Source organism: Phaenicophaeus curvirostris, chromosome 1 (assembly GCF_032191515.1).
Source record: "Phaenicophaeus curvirostris isolate KB17595 chromosome 1, BPBGC_Pcur_1.0, whole genome shotgun sequence".
NCBI lineage: Eukaryota > Metazoa > Chordata > Aves > Cuculiformes > Cuculidae > Phaenicophaeus > Phaenicophaeus curvirostris.
Window position 1 is genome coordinate 102997986 of NC_091392.1, and position 13625 is coordinate 103011610.

General features: G+C 36.2%; 1 protein-coding gene across 1 annotated transcript in view; it reads left to right on the plus strand.

The window, feature by feature from the left end:
• Positions 1 to 6307: 6307 nt before the first annotated feature.
• The window catches only part of ROBO1 (roundabout guidance receptor 1), a 618408-nt gene continuing 611090 nt past the window's right edge, over positions 6308 to 13625 (plus strand). Inside the window, exon 1 of the mRNA XM_069870168.1 lies at positions 6308 to 6431. Coding sequence (XP_069726269.1) covers positions 6344 to 6431 — 88 coding nt within the window. The 5' untranslated portion in view covers positions 6308 to 6343. The remainder of the gene's footprint in view (positions 6432 to 13625) is intronic.

Here is a 13625-nt window from a genome sequence, read left to right on the forward strand (position 1 = left end):
TTGCTCCTCTGAGAGTGACTGAATATGAAATATGGAACAAAACCTGCAATACTGTGGATCTGTGCAAAACAGTAGTTTGCCAGTTAGAACTGATTTTTGCATTCCAAGGCAGTAATTGGCCTGAACACAAGCACTGTGACGACAGGCAATGGCTTACAACACTGCACAGCATATTTAAGCATTAGTCTATATGTAATTCTGCTTACCTGTGGGACCATAAGGTTATTCTCCAAAAGAATGTCTTCATAAACCTCCTCAAATTTCCATTTTTGACCAGCAGTCTGAGATCAGGCAGGGGCAGGTGCCTGAAGTTTTCTGTAGTGGCTCCAATTCACAGAACAATTGGAAGTGATTGTTTTAAAGTTAAAGGGATGGTTTGCAGGTTTTGGTTTGTTTTGGTTTTGTTTTCTCTTTACATTCCTTAACACGCCACTTCATGCCCCATACCTTGCATTGCACATTTATAGCATTATAAATATATTTCTTCCTTACGCAGAAGTCATGTTCTGTTGCTCACTGCCTCATTTATGTACTGCTCTCTGGGGAAAATTTATTTGTTAAAGTTGTTTCTTATTCAAAATTAATTTCAGCTTATATAGCCAGACATGCGAGGGAAATGTTAGAAATTAGCGGACTTTCATGTAGAGAGATTTCATATGAGTCTAAGTGGGTAGGAGAAAAGATGTTTCTTTTGTCATGATTTTTGCTCCTCACACTGAGTTTTCATGTGTAGGCAACCTAGTAGAGAATATTTAGGGTTTGGGCTACAGTTTATGCCACAGTTTTTCAGGCTGATATTGCTGTTTGGCTTTCTGCTGCAGTCTTTCAGTACAAGTGGAAGAACATGCATACAACTTTCTTTCTTTCTTTTTTTTTTCCTTCATTTAAGTTTGTCACCTGCGAGCTTAGAAATGTTAATTGAGCACATTCAATCCATTGCTATTTTTATTATTATTATTATTTCTTTTACTTTTGGTTTTCTCACAGCATTTAAAACAACCCCCACGGCTGAAAGTAAGTGAAGTCTTGCATCGTAGTTGTTAAAAGTAATCAAACAATTGGTTCTACAAAAGCAAATGTTTTTGAATACTAAAAGATTAAATAAGGTGAGCTTCATGAACGGCTGTCGAAACTGTCACTGCAAGGATCACAATCCAGATCCATAGATACTCTCTACTGATAAATGCTCTGATTCAAATCGATTTATATTTTTTTAGCTGTTTTGATCTTAGTCAAAATGATTTACTTTACAACAGAAAAGGAGATGGCCAGACTTTTTTCCCCTAGTTCATCAACCCTCTCTCATTCTTGCTCCTAAACGGAAACAGTTGAGACAATGTATGGTAGTGCTTCCTTCTCATCCTCCTGGAACTCCAAATAAATTTAGTTTAAAAAAGACAGGATGTTTAAAATAGTAGAGAGAAGTTCTTAATTTCAGCTATGTATAACTGTACTGATCATAATGCACAGGAGGAGTAAGTTCAGAAGTAGTATCAGTCTAAACAGAAATGATCAGATAACTGGATGCCCAACTAATAGACGTTAAGACTTTATAACAAAAGGATTGAAAGTATAGGAATATATACGGGAATCAAATATCAGCAGGCCTAACAATGCATGCCAAGCTTTTATGATTTTCTGCATTCAAGAGGAGTTAACATTGCTTCAAAAGGAAATTTTTGAATTTTTAATGATTTTGATGAAATTTTGCTAGTCCATGGCAAAACAGCCTTTGGCTACACAGCAAATCAAAATTCTGTCTCATCCCATAGGTAAGCAATTTTTAGCATAATATATACCAAAGTGCACAGTTTTTATAAAGGAAACTTAATTTTACGTGTTAGAATCTTAATTATCTGACCTTTGTGTGCTTTTTTTTTCCATATTCAGCATACTGTCAAAATCTAGTCTTACTAAGCTGTTTACCATTTCTGAGATTAGCATCAATATTATTCAAATAAAATAAAAAAAAATAAAAGAGGAAAAGAAATTAAAAGAAAACTAGCCTACTACCCTTGGTTTGGGTCTTGTCTCAGTGTCTTTGCTTCTGGTGTTGAATGCTGCACTGGCTGTAGTGATAAATAGCACTATACTTAGAAAGTGGAAGAAAATAATTGATTAGGCCCTTTCCCTGCATTTACCATAGCGTTTCTTTCCCCTCTGGGTTTGTGCAGTTTAATTTCCCATTGACTCTTTAATGATTATAATGTCATAGAAGAACCAGTGTTTATCTTCATTGTGCACTCTGGACAATGCATTGAACCTGATTCTTATTTTGCACATTCTGGTGTAGATATGTAGTCATTTGAAATGGAGTTAAGCGAGGTCTCAGGCCACTTGAATTTATATGGCAAGTGTGTCTTTTCTGTCACTGACAACATCTAGTGCCAGTTCTTATACTACAATATTAGCTTTGTATTTCAGACACTGAAAGACTAACTGCAGAGAAGGACCAAACACAGAAACATTTAGCTCAGTTAATACAATCGAAAAGTTAAATGTTATGACACTGAGAAATTTGTATGTGAATAGAAGTTCGAAATGCATGTGGCAGATACTTCTTGGCCTTTTAGTATGTAGTAAGGGAAGGAGTGTTTTAAATTGCCAGCTGAATCACTTTGATTGTGATACATTTCTGTGGGTTTCTTCCACTCTAGTGTAGTATTTGAACTGCAAAACAGTTTCAGTAGACTATGATAAGACAGATCTTGTTTCTCTTCTACTGAACTCAACTTCTATCTGAAAACCATTTTCCATTCTGATGACAACTTTTTCTACTTTATCCTTCCTGTGATCCAGGGCTACTATTTCAGAAGGAAGCACTACACTCCATATACAAAGAATTAGCCTATTCTTCAGTATTGTTTTCAGGAATATCTACAAGAATTGTTCTTTACCTGTAAACTAAAAATTTTCATTAAAGCTGTCTTCACTGAAATTTTCTATAAGAATAATGTTTTTAATAACATTGATGTAGTTTCAGGTTTTACAATTAAATATTGTATTTCAAACATAAACCACAAACAGACTTAGAGGGCAGAAAAGGTTTTAACGAACAAGCCAGGCAGTCATGGTCTGAGCTCCCTGTGGAGCTCTGTCACGTACAAAGGGATTAAAAGGAAGTCTTAGTTTATCGATTAAGTCGAAGAGAGATGTGTGGAAAAGGCATGGGATACCTTCACAGATAGGGCAAGTGCCATAAAGTATTTTCTGGGATTCATCTCCCCCTGCCAGAACTTTATGGTTGTGGTGGCTTTACCTTGGCTAAAGAGTAAAATTTATTGTTGATTAAAAGAGCAAAGGTAAGAAAGAAAGACAAAAACTAACACCACTACTACCACTCCCACCCCCGTGCAGGTTTTTCTAGCCTCAACTTCAACACTTCATCACCAACTCTCCCACCTCTACTCCCTGCCCCCACCCCATTCCCCCAGATTGATGCAGGGCAGTGTTTTGTGTTTGTTTGGTTTTTTTTTTTCTCTGTTCCTCTGTCTATCTGGATTTTTGTCCTTTCTTACACAGGCTTTCCCAAAGACGCTACCAGCTTGGGTGACAGGCTTAGCTTTGCCCTGTAGAGAGTCTGCTGGAGCTGTAGTGTGCCAGCTCCTTGCCGCAAAAAACTAGTACAATTTGGTCTACATAACAAACTCTGTCTCCAGAATGTGTGATTTGAACTCCTATTGAGATCCTGATGAGAGCCTGTAGTAGGAGGTGTGTTCTGCCACTGGATGGGAAGACTTAGGCTCTTATTAAATCTCTGAGTCCTTGAATAATTTTGCAAAATATATTAATGCGATTATCCTTTAACATTGACATATACGGTGTGAACACTTCACATTTGTCCTGATCCAATATCGGGGAGGGTTCTTAAACGATCCCAAGAGGCCGAGATTAAGATTCAAACGAGGTCAGATAGCGTACAATCTTGTGAGCTTTATTTTCTGGAACAACTGATAACAGCGATAGGACAGAGAGGAAAAGAAAGGAAAAGTTAGAATCCCTAAGCAAGAAAACGGTAGAGATGCAGCTAAGTACCACCACCACGAATCCAGTGATGTCCCGTCAGATCGGTCTTGGTGCAGGTGATGATGAAGACGCGGCCACCGAGCGACAATGATGCTCCAAGCTCCAGGAAGACCAAGGTGGGGGGGACATATGCAGCAACACACACAAGGTCGAGTCCACTGAACAACAAAGCAACTGAGCACCCCGAGCCCACCGAGCAATGAAGAAGCAAGAGGCCCCCTTATTTATCGCCCCAGTCCCCACGATTTCCCCAAACAGTCCACCCATTTTCAGGAAGACATTGTCCTCCACGCGCACATGCCCAGGTGTTCATGGTGATCCTCTCTACCCAGCTCCAGCGTAGTTGCAGCTTGGTAGCCACCGCTTCGGGTGGATGTTGTGGTTTTTCTGTTGGGGACAGTTCGTCTCTGTGGTTGGCAGCTCTTACGAGATCAGCTCTTCGTTGCAGTAACGGTCTCTTACAAGATCGTTGTGGTTGACAGCTCTGTTGATCCAAAACAGTTCAATAACGGTCTCTTACAACGTTGTAATGACAATGTAAATCCTTGGCTGAAAATGTTATTTTTTTTGTTTGGTGAACCAAATTCAATGGGCTTTCTCATCAGCTTTGTGTTAGAAACAAGATTCAATCTTGTATTAGAAGATAGAAAGTACAGATGAAGAAACTACAAGAACCTGAATCAAAATGATAAATAGTGTATAAAGTAAGCTTGTATTATTGTCAGAGAAAGAAATCAATATTCTAAAGGTCTGAAGTTGCAAATCCTGATTTCAATCTTGGAGTCATATCATGAATAGCATTTGGAGAAGCATGTAACACCTGGGCCATTAATTGCCATTAACTCTGCCATTAAGAGCTGTCAAGCTGTTTGCTTCAGATGAGCGGTCATACAAGTGTTAGGGGAAATTTAAAGAATAGGAATAGAAAGAATGGAAGTTTTTTGTCTGCAATACAGATGAAGTGAGAAAAATGGAAGAAAAAATATGAAAATTCTTTGCAGATGAAAAAAATTACTGACGGGACCATAGTTTTTTTCACAGTTACAATTCTGTCTGCTGGCATTTAGGTGTTAACTACAAGGGAAACCAGTATGAGGAGACAGAAATGAGTTGTAATGTTATCAAGGTCTAACATAGTTATCTGTTGTTGGAGCAGAGCTTCATTTATCAGCCTGCTTTCATGTTTACAGTTGTGTTTGGTGGTCTCTAGTCGTTGGTGAGGGTCAGACAGCTGTGGGCATCTAGTAATTTGACAAACACTTCAATTAACGTTCCTCCTGTCATCAGCAACTTGATGTGAAGCCCAGACACTATGCAATGTATGGGATGTAGCAGTCACACGCATTTTGGTTTGTATTGATATAGGAGGCTCTTGCTAAAATAAAACACTAAACCTGTTGCATTTTTTTAAAAGTTGTGTTTATTTTCTGAAAGACGTTTTCTAAAAAACATCTTACTAGTTTTAGAAACCTGAGCCATGTGTCATTTTAGAAACCTACAGCATTTTGAACAGGTTGGTACATTGGAAACAAGGCCTGGGGAGTTAAGTTAAAGTCCATACTAAGCATTAATGTAGATGAGGCATAAGAAATGAGTAGGATGAGCCAAAATTTTTTTTCAACAGTGGTAGAGTTGTGAATACTTTTCAATCTACAGTTGTGGTGGTCAGAAAAATGAATATTAGAGTAGCAATTCCATTAAAAAGATTTTCTTCCTTCATAAAATTAAATGTCCTGCCAGTCAGATGAAAATTTTATACACTTAAGAAAACAGAAACTTTGCAAAAAGTTACCCTAAAGGTTGAAGTCATTTTTGGGTAAAATTCTCCCTAGTCCATCTCCAGCAAAATGCGGTGTCATAAGACTGAGTCGAGCGTAAAGTTCAACCCTGCTTGTATAAAAGGATGAATAGTGTTGATGCATGTTTTTAAATGTAGGCATGTCTTGAGCTGGGATGGATTAAATGTACACTGAATTATCTTGCAGAACTGAACAATTTCTTGGATTACATAATAACCAAACAGCATGCAGCGTTTTAAAATATATGTGTGTTCCTCATGTCTACCTTTAAAACATCTATTTTGGAGTCATCATCAGCTCTGCAAGGACAGGACTTCTTAAATGTTAAAAAAAAATTTATATTTTAATAGCTAAAACTGTATGGAAAACAGCATTCTTCACAGAGTTACACTGAGCAAAAGTTATTTGAAAGTACCCTAAATCTATCATTAATTTGATATTTCTTGTTCCCATTGTATATTACAGATAACAGTTACGTTAACGCTGCCAAGCTGGTGTAATGCAAGGAAGGACACATCATGAAATGGAAACATTATCCTTTTTTGGTCATAGCAGCTGTATTCAGCCTTTCCAGATGCCATCAGTTACTAGGTCAACTCATTCCAGGTAGGTACCTTTTATTTAAACGTGTTCATATTTTTGTGAATAATTTTTATGCTATCAGTGTGAATATGAGCATGTATATACCTGAAGTGCACTCTTTATTCGTGCATGTGTTTATTAATATTTGTGTGTGTGTGTGTTTAGTTAAGAAATTTATGAGCATATCTGCATGTTCATAACCAAATTTCATAAGTGCTGTATTGTCTGTGCTCCAATGACTTGCTTGTTTTGATTGTAAAGGAAAATATAGAAAAGGAGTGGCCTGAAAATATAAGTACGAGAAGGTTAAGGTGTCTGTTAAAGCATTCCTTTGATTAGCACTGTTGGCGGAGGGAAGAAGTACCAAGTGCAGAAACAGATTTGAATATCAAAGAGAATACAAAACCTATACAGAACCTTCCTGAAGAAAGAAAATAGAAGCAACTGTTAAGCAACCAAAATGCAGGGTTTTCCATGAGGTCCTAGAGATCAGGGTACTTTCTGGTGTCTGCATATGGCCAGTCTTACTAGTGTAGACAGAAGTAGTAATCATGTGTAAATGGGGCAAGATACATTCAAACTTTAAAGAGAAAGAAGGTGGTGGTAAAAAGGGTAACCTATATCACTAATGAACAATGGATTTTTATTGAAGTAACATACAGGAAACAAAACCTGTTTTGTTGTACTGCAGTTTTTCTTAAGAATAAATCTATAGAAAGAGCATCTGAGTCATTGTGAATTATCTTCATTATTTGTTAGGACACTCACTCTCCCTCCTTCCCCCAAAAAATTGATCAGTACTGCTAATAATGTACAACCTTTCAGTAAATGTTGGAAAACACAATAGACCTACAAAAAGAAACTTGCTGAGATTTGGTGCTTGTTTTTATTTGCTTTGCATCTAAATAATAATGTAGAAGACAGCTGGCTGGTTTTCTAAGTCAGATATTTACATTGTATATGTGGAATTTCATGGCTATACAATTCTCTATATATCTGTGGGCAACTAGTTCAAATACAGGCTATTGAAAAGAAAAAGGAAATGTTTTATTTCCTTCAAGAGTTCGTTGACCTATAATGAATGGTGGTTCACGGAAAGTAAATTAAGGAAATGAATTGATTATTTTTTTTCCCTGGTTTTCTTCGTTTCAAATCTGTTACATAGAAGATACAAAAAACTCCAGAATAAAGGAAGATGTAAGTTAAAATTATCATTTTAAAAGTTTGACCTTGGACTTGAAACAGAATTTCAAAGCAATTTACCTGTCACAAAGATATCTACTGCTCCTTTTAAAAGAAATGCCTGCAGATCCAAATGTATTTGCATGATAGTTACCTCCATCTGCTTGCGTTGGTTTCAATTTAGGCATAGTTTTGTAGACTCTGCTAAAAAAGGCTGCTTGCATTGTATTACTTTTTCCATCAAATTAGTTTCAGAATAAAATCACAGGTGGCATTTTGATTTTGTTCCTGCTTTGTAATTTTCATCACAGACCTCAGACTTGAACCAGGAGATTACTCTACTTGGCCAGACATCAGCATGCTCAGCCTCACTGGCAGGGTGCCAGAAGTGTGATTATCACAAAAGATCAAATAAGGCAGGATTTTTTTTTTTCTTTAAGCAGTTCAGCCATTCATTTTGCTCTTTTCATGCCTTTTCTTTACAAAGGCATGTCTCTCTCTCTTTTTTCTCTCTCTTTTTTTTTTATTTTTTTTTTGTACAGGAAGAGAGACACCTATGCAAAATCTCAAACTTTTTCCTCCATTTAATGGGGGAAAACAAGAAATAACGGTTCTTTGGAATACTGCTGTATTCATAAAAAATATCAATAGAACAATAGGTAACAGCTTTTTCTGAGGATTACTGAAAGCTCTAAGTAGCTAAAAGATCTGCAATCATGATACTACAAAAGTATGTGTGTTTTTTCATTTCCGTAAAACCCATACATTCCAAATAACAAATCCAATTAAATTATTTTTAGATCATGTGGTTAAAAACCTTTAAAAAATGAAATTGTGTGGTTTCTGTCTTATCTAAACATTGAAAATTACTCCAGTTTACTGATGACCTAGCTTTAATTTCATATGATAAAGTATCAGAAATGTGTTAAAGCTAATGCTCACTGGAATTCTCAATTTCAGTAAAATGTGATGAATGTTAATGGTGGTCTTATAACTTTGAAGCATTTATTCTAGTTTTTGCTGAATCTTTTCATATATTCTTCTTGAGTCTCACTCTTTTGCATATAGGGTCCATAGGGAAGCACTGTCTCCCCCCTTTATTAAAATCACGGCTGAGCCTTTCATCTCATGTCATTACATCTTACCTCTAATTCACATATAAAATACACTCACAATTCCACGACGGCGGTCTCCTGAGGCATGAAGTATCTTTGCCTTGGCACATCTTTATTTAATCAAGGGTTGAACATTATCTGGGAAAGATGTGATTTTTCTTTCCCGTTGCTCTGCATATTTTAAGGCTGAAAAACTTGATAGCTGATTTTAAAGTGCACTGATCTAAGAAAACATGGCAATAACTAACGTTACATTATGTTTAGATGTGTACTTTGAGCTCTGTGTTTTCAGTTAAGTCATTGAAGTGTTTTAAAGTTAACAGTTACTACATTGTCAGAAAAATATAGAACTATTAATCTCACATGCAGCAAAAGATTTGCATAATTTGAACTGAAGTTTTTTGGTGTGTTTTTGGGTTTTTACATCAACAGTAATGAGTGCAAGCTTTCAGATTTGTGGTCTGTGAATGAAGACAGTAGGAGCATTTTTCATGGATTTGGTTGGCCTTGGGATCAGGTCCTTTAGCAAGAACTACTGTGGAAGTGCTCTCCACCTGAACTGGAAGAGATGCCAGAATTTAGCTAGTTTTATGGTTGTCATTTTTTTTTTCTGAGAAAAATGTTTAAAAAAGAAATGTTCAGCTAGCCCAGCCCAATCCACAGTTTGACTGTTGACTGTCTTTTGGCATAGGCTCAGAGGCATATAGGCTCAGATTCCATGTAAATTCCTGATTGTGAAGCTGTTAGAGGAAGAGCAAAGAGCTAAGGAAATTAAGTGACCAGTATTCCCTTGACAGTTCTCAAAGAGTAGGGGGTATGGATTCAAATTCTTTCAGTTGGAAAGTACCGGAGACTTGCTTTCACCCTTTCTAAGCATGTGATCCAACAGCTGAGCTCGTATTTGTAATATATGGCAGTTTTGTTAGTTATAATTTTGTATTGTTTTACAGCTGTGTTCATAACTATTTTGTGATAAGCAAGCAGGCATTTCAGAACACATAAACAGGAAAGTGTAGTTAGTAGTTCAGAGGGTAAGTAAGGCAAAGGATAGAAACTGAAAACCTCAAAACCTAGGTAAAGCTACTCCTTCTCAGGAGCAGTGCTTTAACTCTTAGAAGAACGTTAACTCTAAAGACAGAAGGACGTGATTTAACAGGATTGAATTTTTAAATATAGGTCCCCATATTCCATATAAATTTTACTTATTGTTTCATTGAATATGAGCCCAAACAAAAATAATTTTTAGCTATTTTTTATTAAAGATATATGTATAAATTTAAGACTGGAAGTTTAGCTCTGATGTAGGAACACTCAGAATCATGGCAAAAAGAAGGCATGTGCAGGTTATTTAGTCCGAGGTTTTTTTTTCTAAAACAGTGCTGTACTTAAAGTTAAATCAGGTTGCACAGAGCCATGTCCGGCTATGTTCTGAGCACCTCTAGGGATGGAAATTTCTTAACCTCTTTGGATTAATTCTTTCATTTAGAGACAGCTGGAACCTTTTATATCGCATCTTGTCCTTTCACTGTGCACTTCTGAGGAGAGTCTGGCTTTCATTTCTGCAGAACTTTTGTTGAGGTACTTGAAGACTGGAATTAAACCACTACTTTAGACTTCTGTATGCTAAACCAAACCATCTTCTTTACTCTTTCCCAGTATCTCACTTGCTCAATCCCCCTGTCGATCGTAGAGCCCTCCTCTGTGCTCTCTTCCTTTTTTGTTGTTTCTCTCTTACAGTGGCCCAAACCTATATGCACTCTTCCATGTGCAGACTCATGAACGACAATTGAAGAGAACTAATCGCCCCTTGACCTGCTGGTTATGCTTTCACAAAAGTATTCCAGTATATCATTATCTTTCCCTATGTCAAGGGCACACTGCTACCTCAAATTCAACTTGTCAACCAGGACCACAGGATGTCTCTGTCATGTTATGTCATGTCATCTGATAGGAATGGTTGGACTTGATGATCCGGTGGGTCTCTTCCAACCTGGTTATTCTATGATTCTATGATTCTATTCTTAACTTTCCATCATATAACTTCTACCATAGAAAGGATCATCTTGGAAGAATTGTTCTGTTGGCAAACTGTAGTGGCAAGAAATACCATGTTTTGGTGTATGTTCTCCAGTAATTTTGTTTTCACAAGGTTTATGCAATGTCATTCTTGGCCATAAATTACATTTTTGTGATCCTAATTTAATATAACTGTGACAAATGCATCTGTAAGTGATGTGTAGCAAGGGATGATGATTTAATGTATGTTTTCCACTTGCAAGTGCCGCCAGGGTTGTAGATTTTGGTATTCAAGGTCAAATTCTGAAAGAGTAGACAGGCAGTTTAGGCCTTGCTGGGTCAAGGAGCATGTGGAAAGATGTGCTTCTGTCATCCACATCCAATTATATTGAATCAGACAGAAAATATTCTTCAATTCAGATCTAAAAAACAAAATTAAACCCACCACTGAAACAAAACCTACCACCAAACCAAACACCACTCACTTTTTGGCTAGCCCCTGCTAAAAAGGGGCTCTATTTAGACAGACTAAGTGAAAAAAAAATTAGAAAAGAGAAAAACCGGCATCTGTACTCTTGCAAAGAATGTGTGTGTTCATGTCTGCCTCTTCCTTCTCTCCTGTCCCTGCAATAAGCATATGCCACACTACAACCTCTTGTAGAGAGGAAGCAGTACCAACTCAACTCATCTCATTTAACCACTGTATACTTGTATGCATGTGTATTTGCATTTGTAAGTATACACAATGATGTACAAATATCAGTTAGTAACTCTTAAGACTGGAAAGTCATCTTTCCTCTTGAAGTGCAGGGTAATATGTCATCCTTGCAAAATATTTTAAAAATATTTTTCACTTATTTATGTTCCTGTGTCCTAATATTAATGAATTCATGCTAGATCACATTATGTTAAGATCCAATGTGTTTGTTATTAAGGAAACATTACGATGTTTCCATGAAATGATATTACCATATATAATTTCCATTATGACTTTACAAACCAGATTACTTAATAACACAAGAGATAATAATTTCTTTTTATCAGAAAACAGAAATGGTGTAGTAAATCTTGTATACTGTTTTCAGTGGATTTGTCTACATAATAATAATGTAATTTACCTAATCGTCCATCCCTGCTGGTAGAAGTGAAAATACATAACTGTTTTTTCTCAGCTTGAAATATTGTGACTAAATTTGCTCTGTCTCCATTATATACACTCCAGCTGATTTTTACAGTGTTGTCCTTTACCTACCTTTTTTACTCTGATTAACATCAGCACATTGTCAGAGTACTCAGATTGTTTCACATTTGTTGGTTTTATGGTATGACCTTAGGTTTTCCCTGTTGTTTTGTTTTGCTTATTTTGTGGTTTGTATTTTTTTTTTCAGTGCCCCAACTATTCTCCTGCTTGGGAGGATGACAAAGGTTTGTCATTCCTATTGGTAGAACTGTTGTGCCTGGAAAGAGTGTATATATTAAAAGGAGGAAAAAAAATCCCAGCATGTGCCTTGTCTTACAGAGATTGTCACTGTGTGCACTGAGGTCTTAATAAATAAAAAAGATTGCCAGCTATACTTCAGTTCACGGCTTCTTTATTAGCCTTTAAAAAGAAATAAATAAAGCATGACGCTTTATTTAATTGTCTGAAAAGATGGAGGCAAACCAAGAGTCACAGTCAGCTGCAGGACACTTAATGAAGAAATCCCTATTTTTAATCTAGTTGTAGAAGACTCAACTCTTCTGTTTTGACGATGTGGCCTTTGTGATGAACCTGGCTGGAAAACCACATGTGCTGCACTGTCTTCCTAATTAAGTCATCAAAATGCACTGGAGCAAACTGAGTGACTTGCGTAGACCAGTATAAGTAATTTTAGTTCCTCGATTGCTTGGTTAATAGAAAGTGGCACTGTTCTAGATTATGACTGATAGAGGTTAGCTGCTACAGCTGCTATTATTGTGCCTTCAGGTAGGCAACTTTATAAGCTGTTTCAGTGACTGTGTAAGAAGGCAGTCTTTGCTTTGTTTCCCTTTCTTTTCTTTTACTCTTCAAAGATGTAATCACAGAGACATTTCCTAATTTTTTTTTGTTTTCCTCTAGATGTCTGTGCCTGTAGTTTTCCTGAAAACACACAAATATTCCACATGTTTTGGATGTGCTGATGTAAGGTATTGGGAGACTGGCCACTAAAATAAATTAAAAGATAAATGAAAAGAAAAAAAATTAATAATGACAATCATTGTAATATAAAAAAGTTTGAGCATATGTAATGAAGACGGAATCAGTTTTTCTGATATAGGCTTCATTGGCCACAGCTAAAGATTTTATAAATCTGTATACCAGATTCTGAAGCTTTTATTGGTAAAAATATTAGTAAATACTCTTTACCTGCTTCACAGATAGTCTTGAAGCTCAAGCTTCTTAGAGACAAAAATACGCTGATTATGAGAATGGCATAATCAAGTCCTGAGTATCTATCTCAGGAATTATAAACTTATGTTGAAAAGCTTTCCTAGTTAACACAGCTCTGTGACACCCCAAAGTTGATAGCAAGGTTACTATTCAGGCATTTGCACACAATTATCTTAAGAATGCATTTGCCTGAATTCTTCTATAAAGTTTGTGTTTGGTATAATTAATGGGGAATCTGGAATAAATGTTATATATGTTCGTAGGTAATAAAAATAGAATTTTCACCAGAAGTTACTTTACCTACATTAAATTTAACAATAATAAATATTTCTTTACATAATTCATCAATTAACCTGTGAACAATCTTCAGTTACAAAAGTAGAGCACAAATGTCATAGAATCCCTATTGAGTCTAATATTTATTTAGATGATAAATCTGTTAAAGCTTTAAAGCAATTTAATGTCTTTAACATCAGTTATAAAACTAATTTCAGT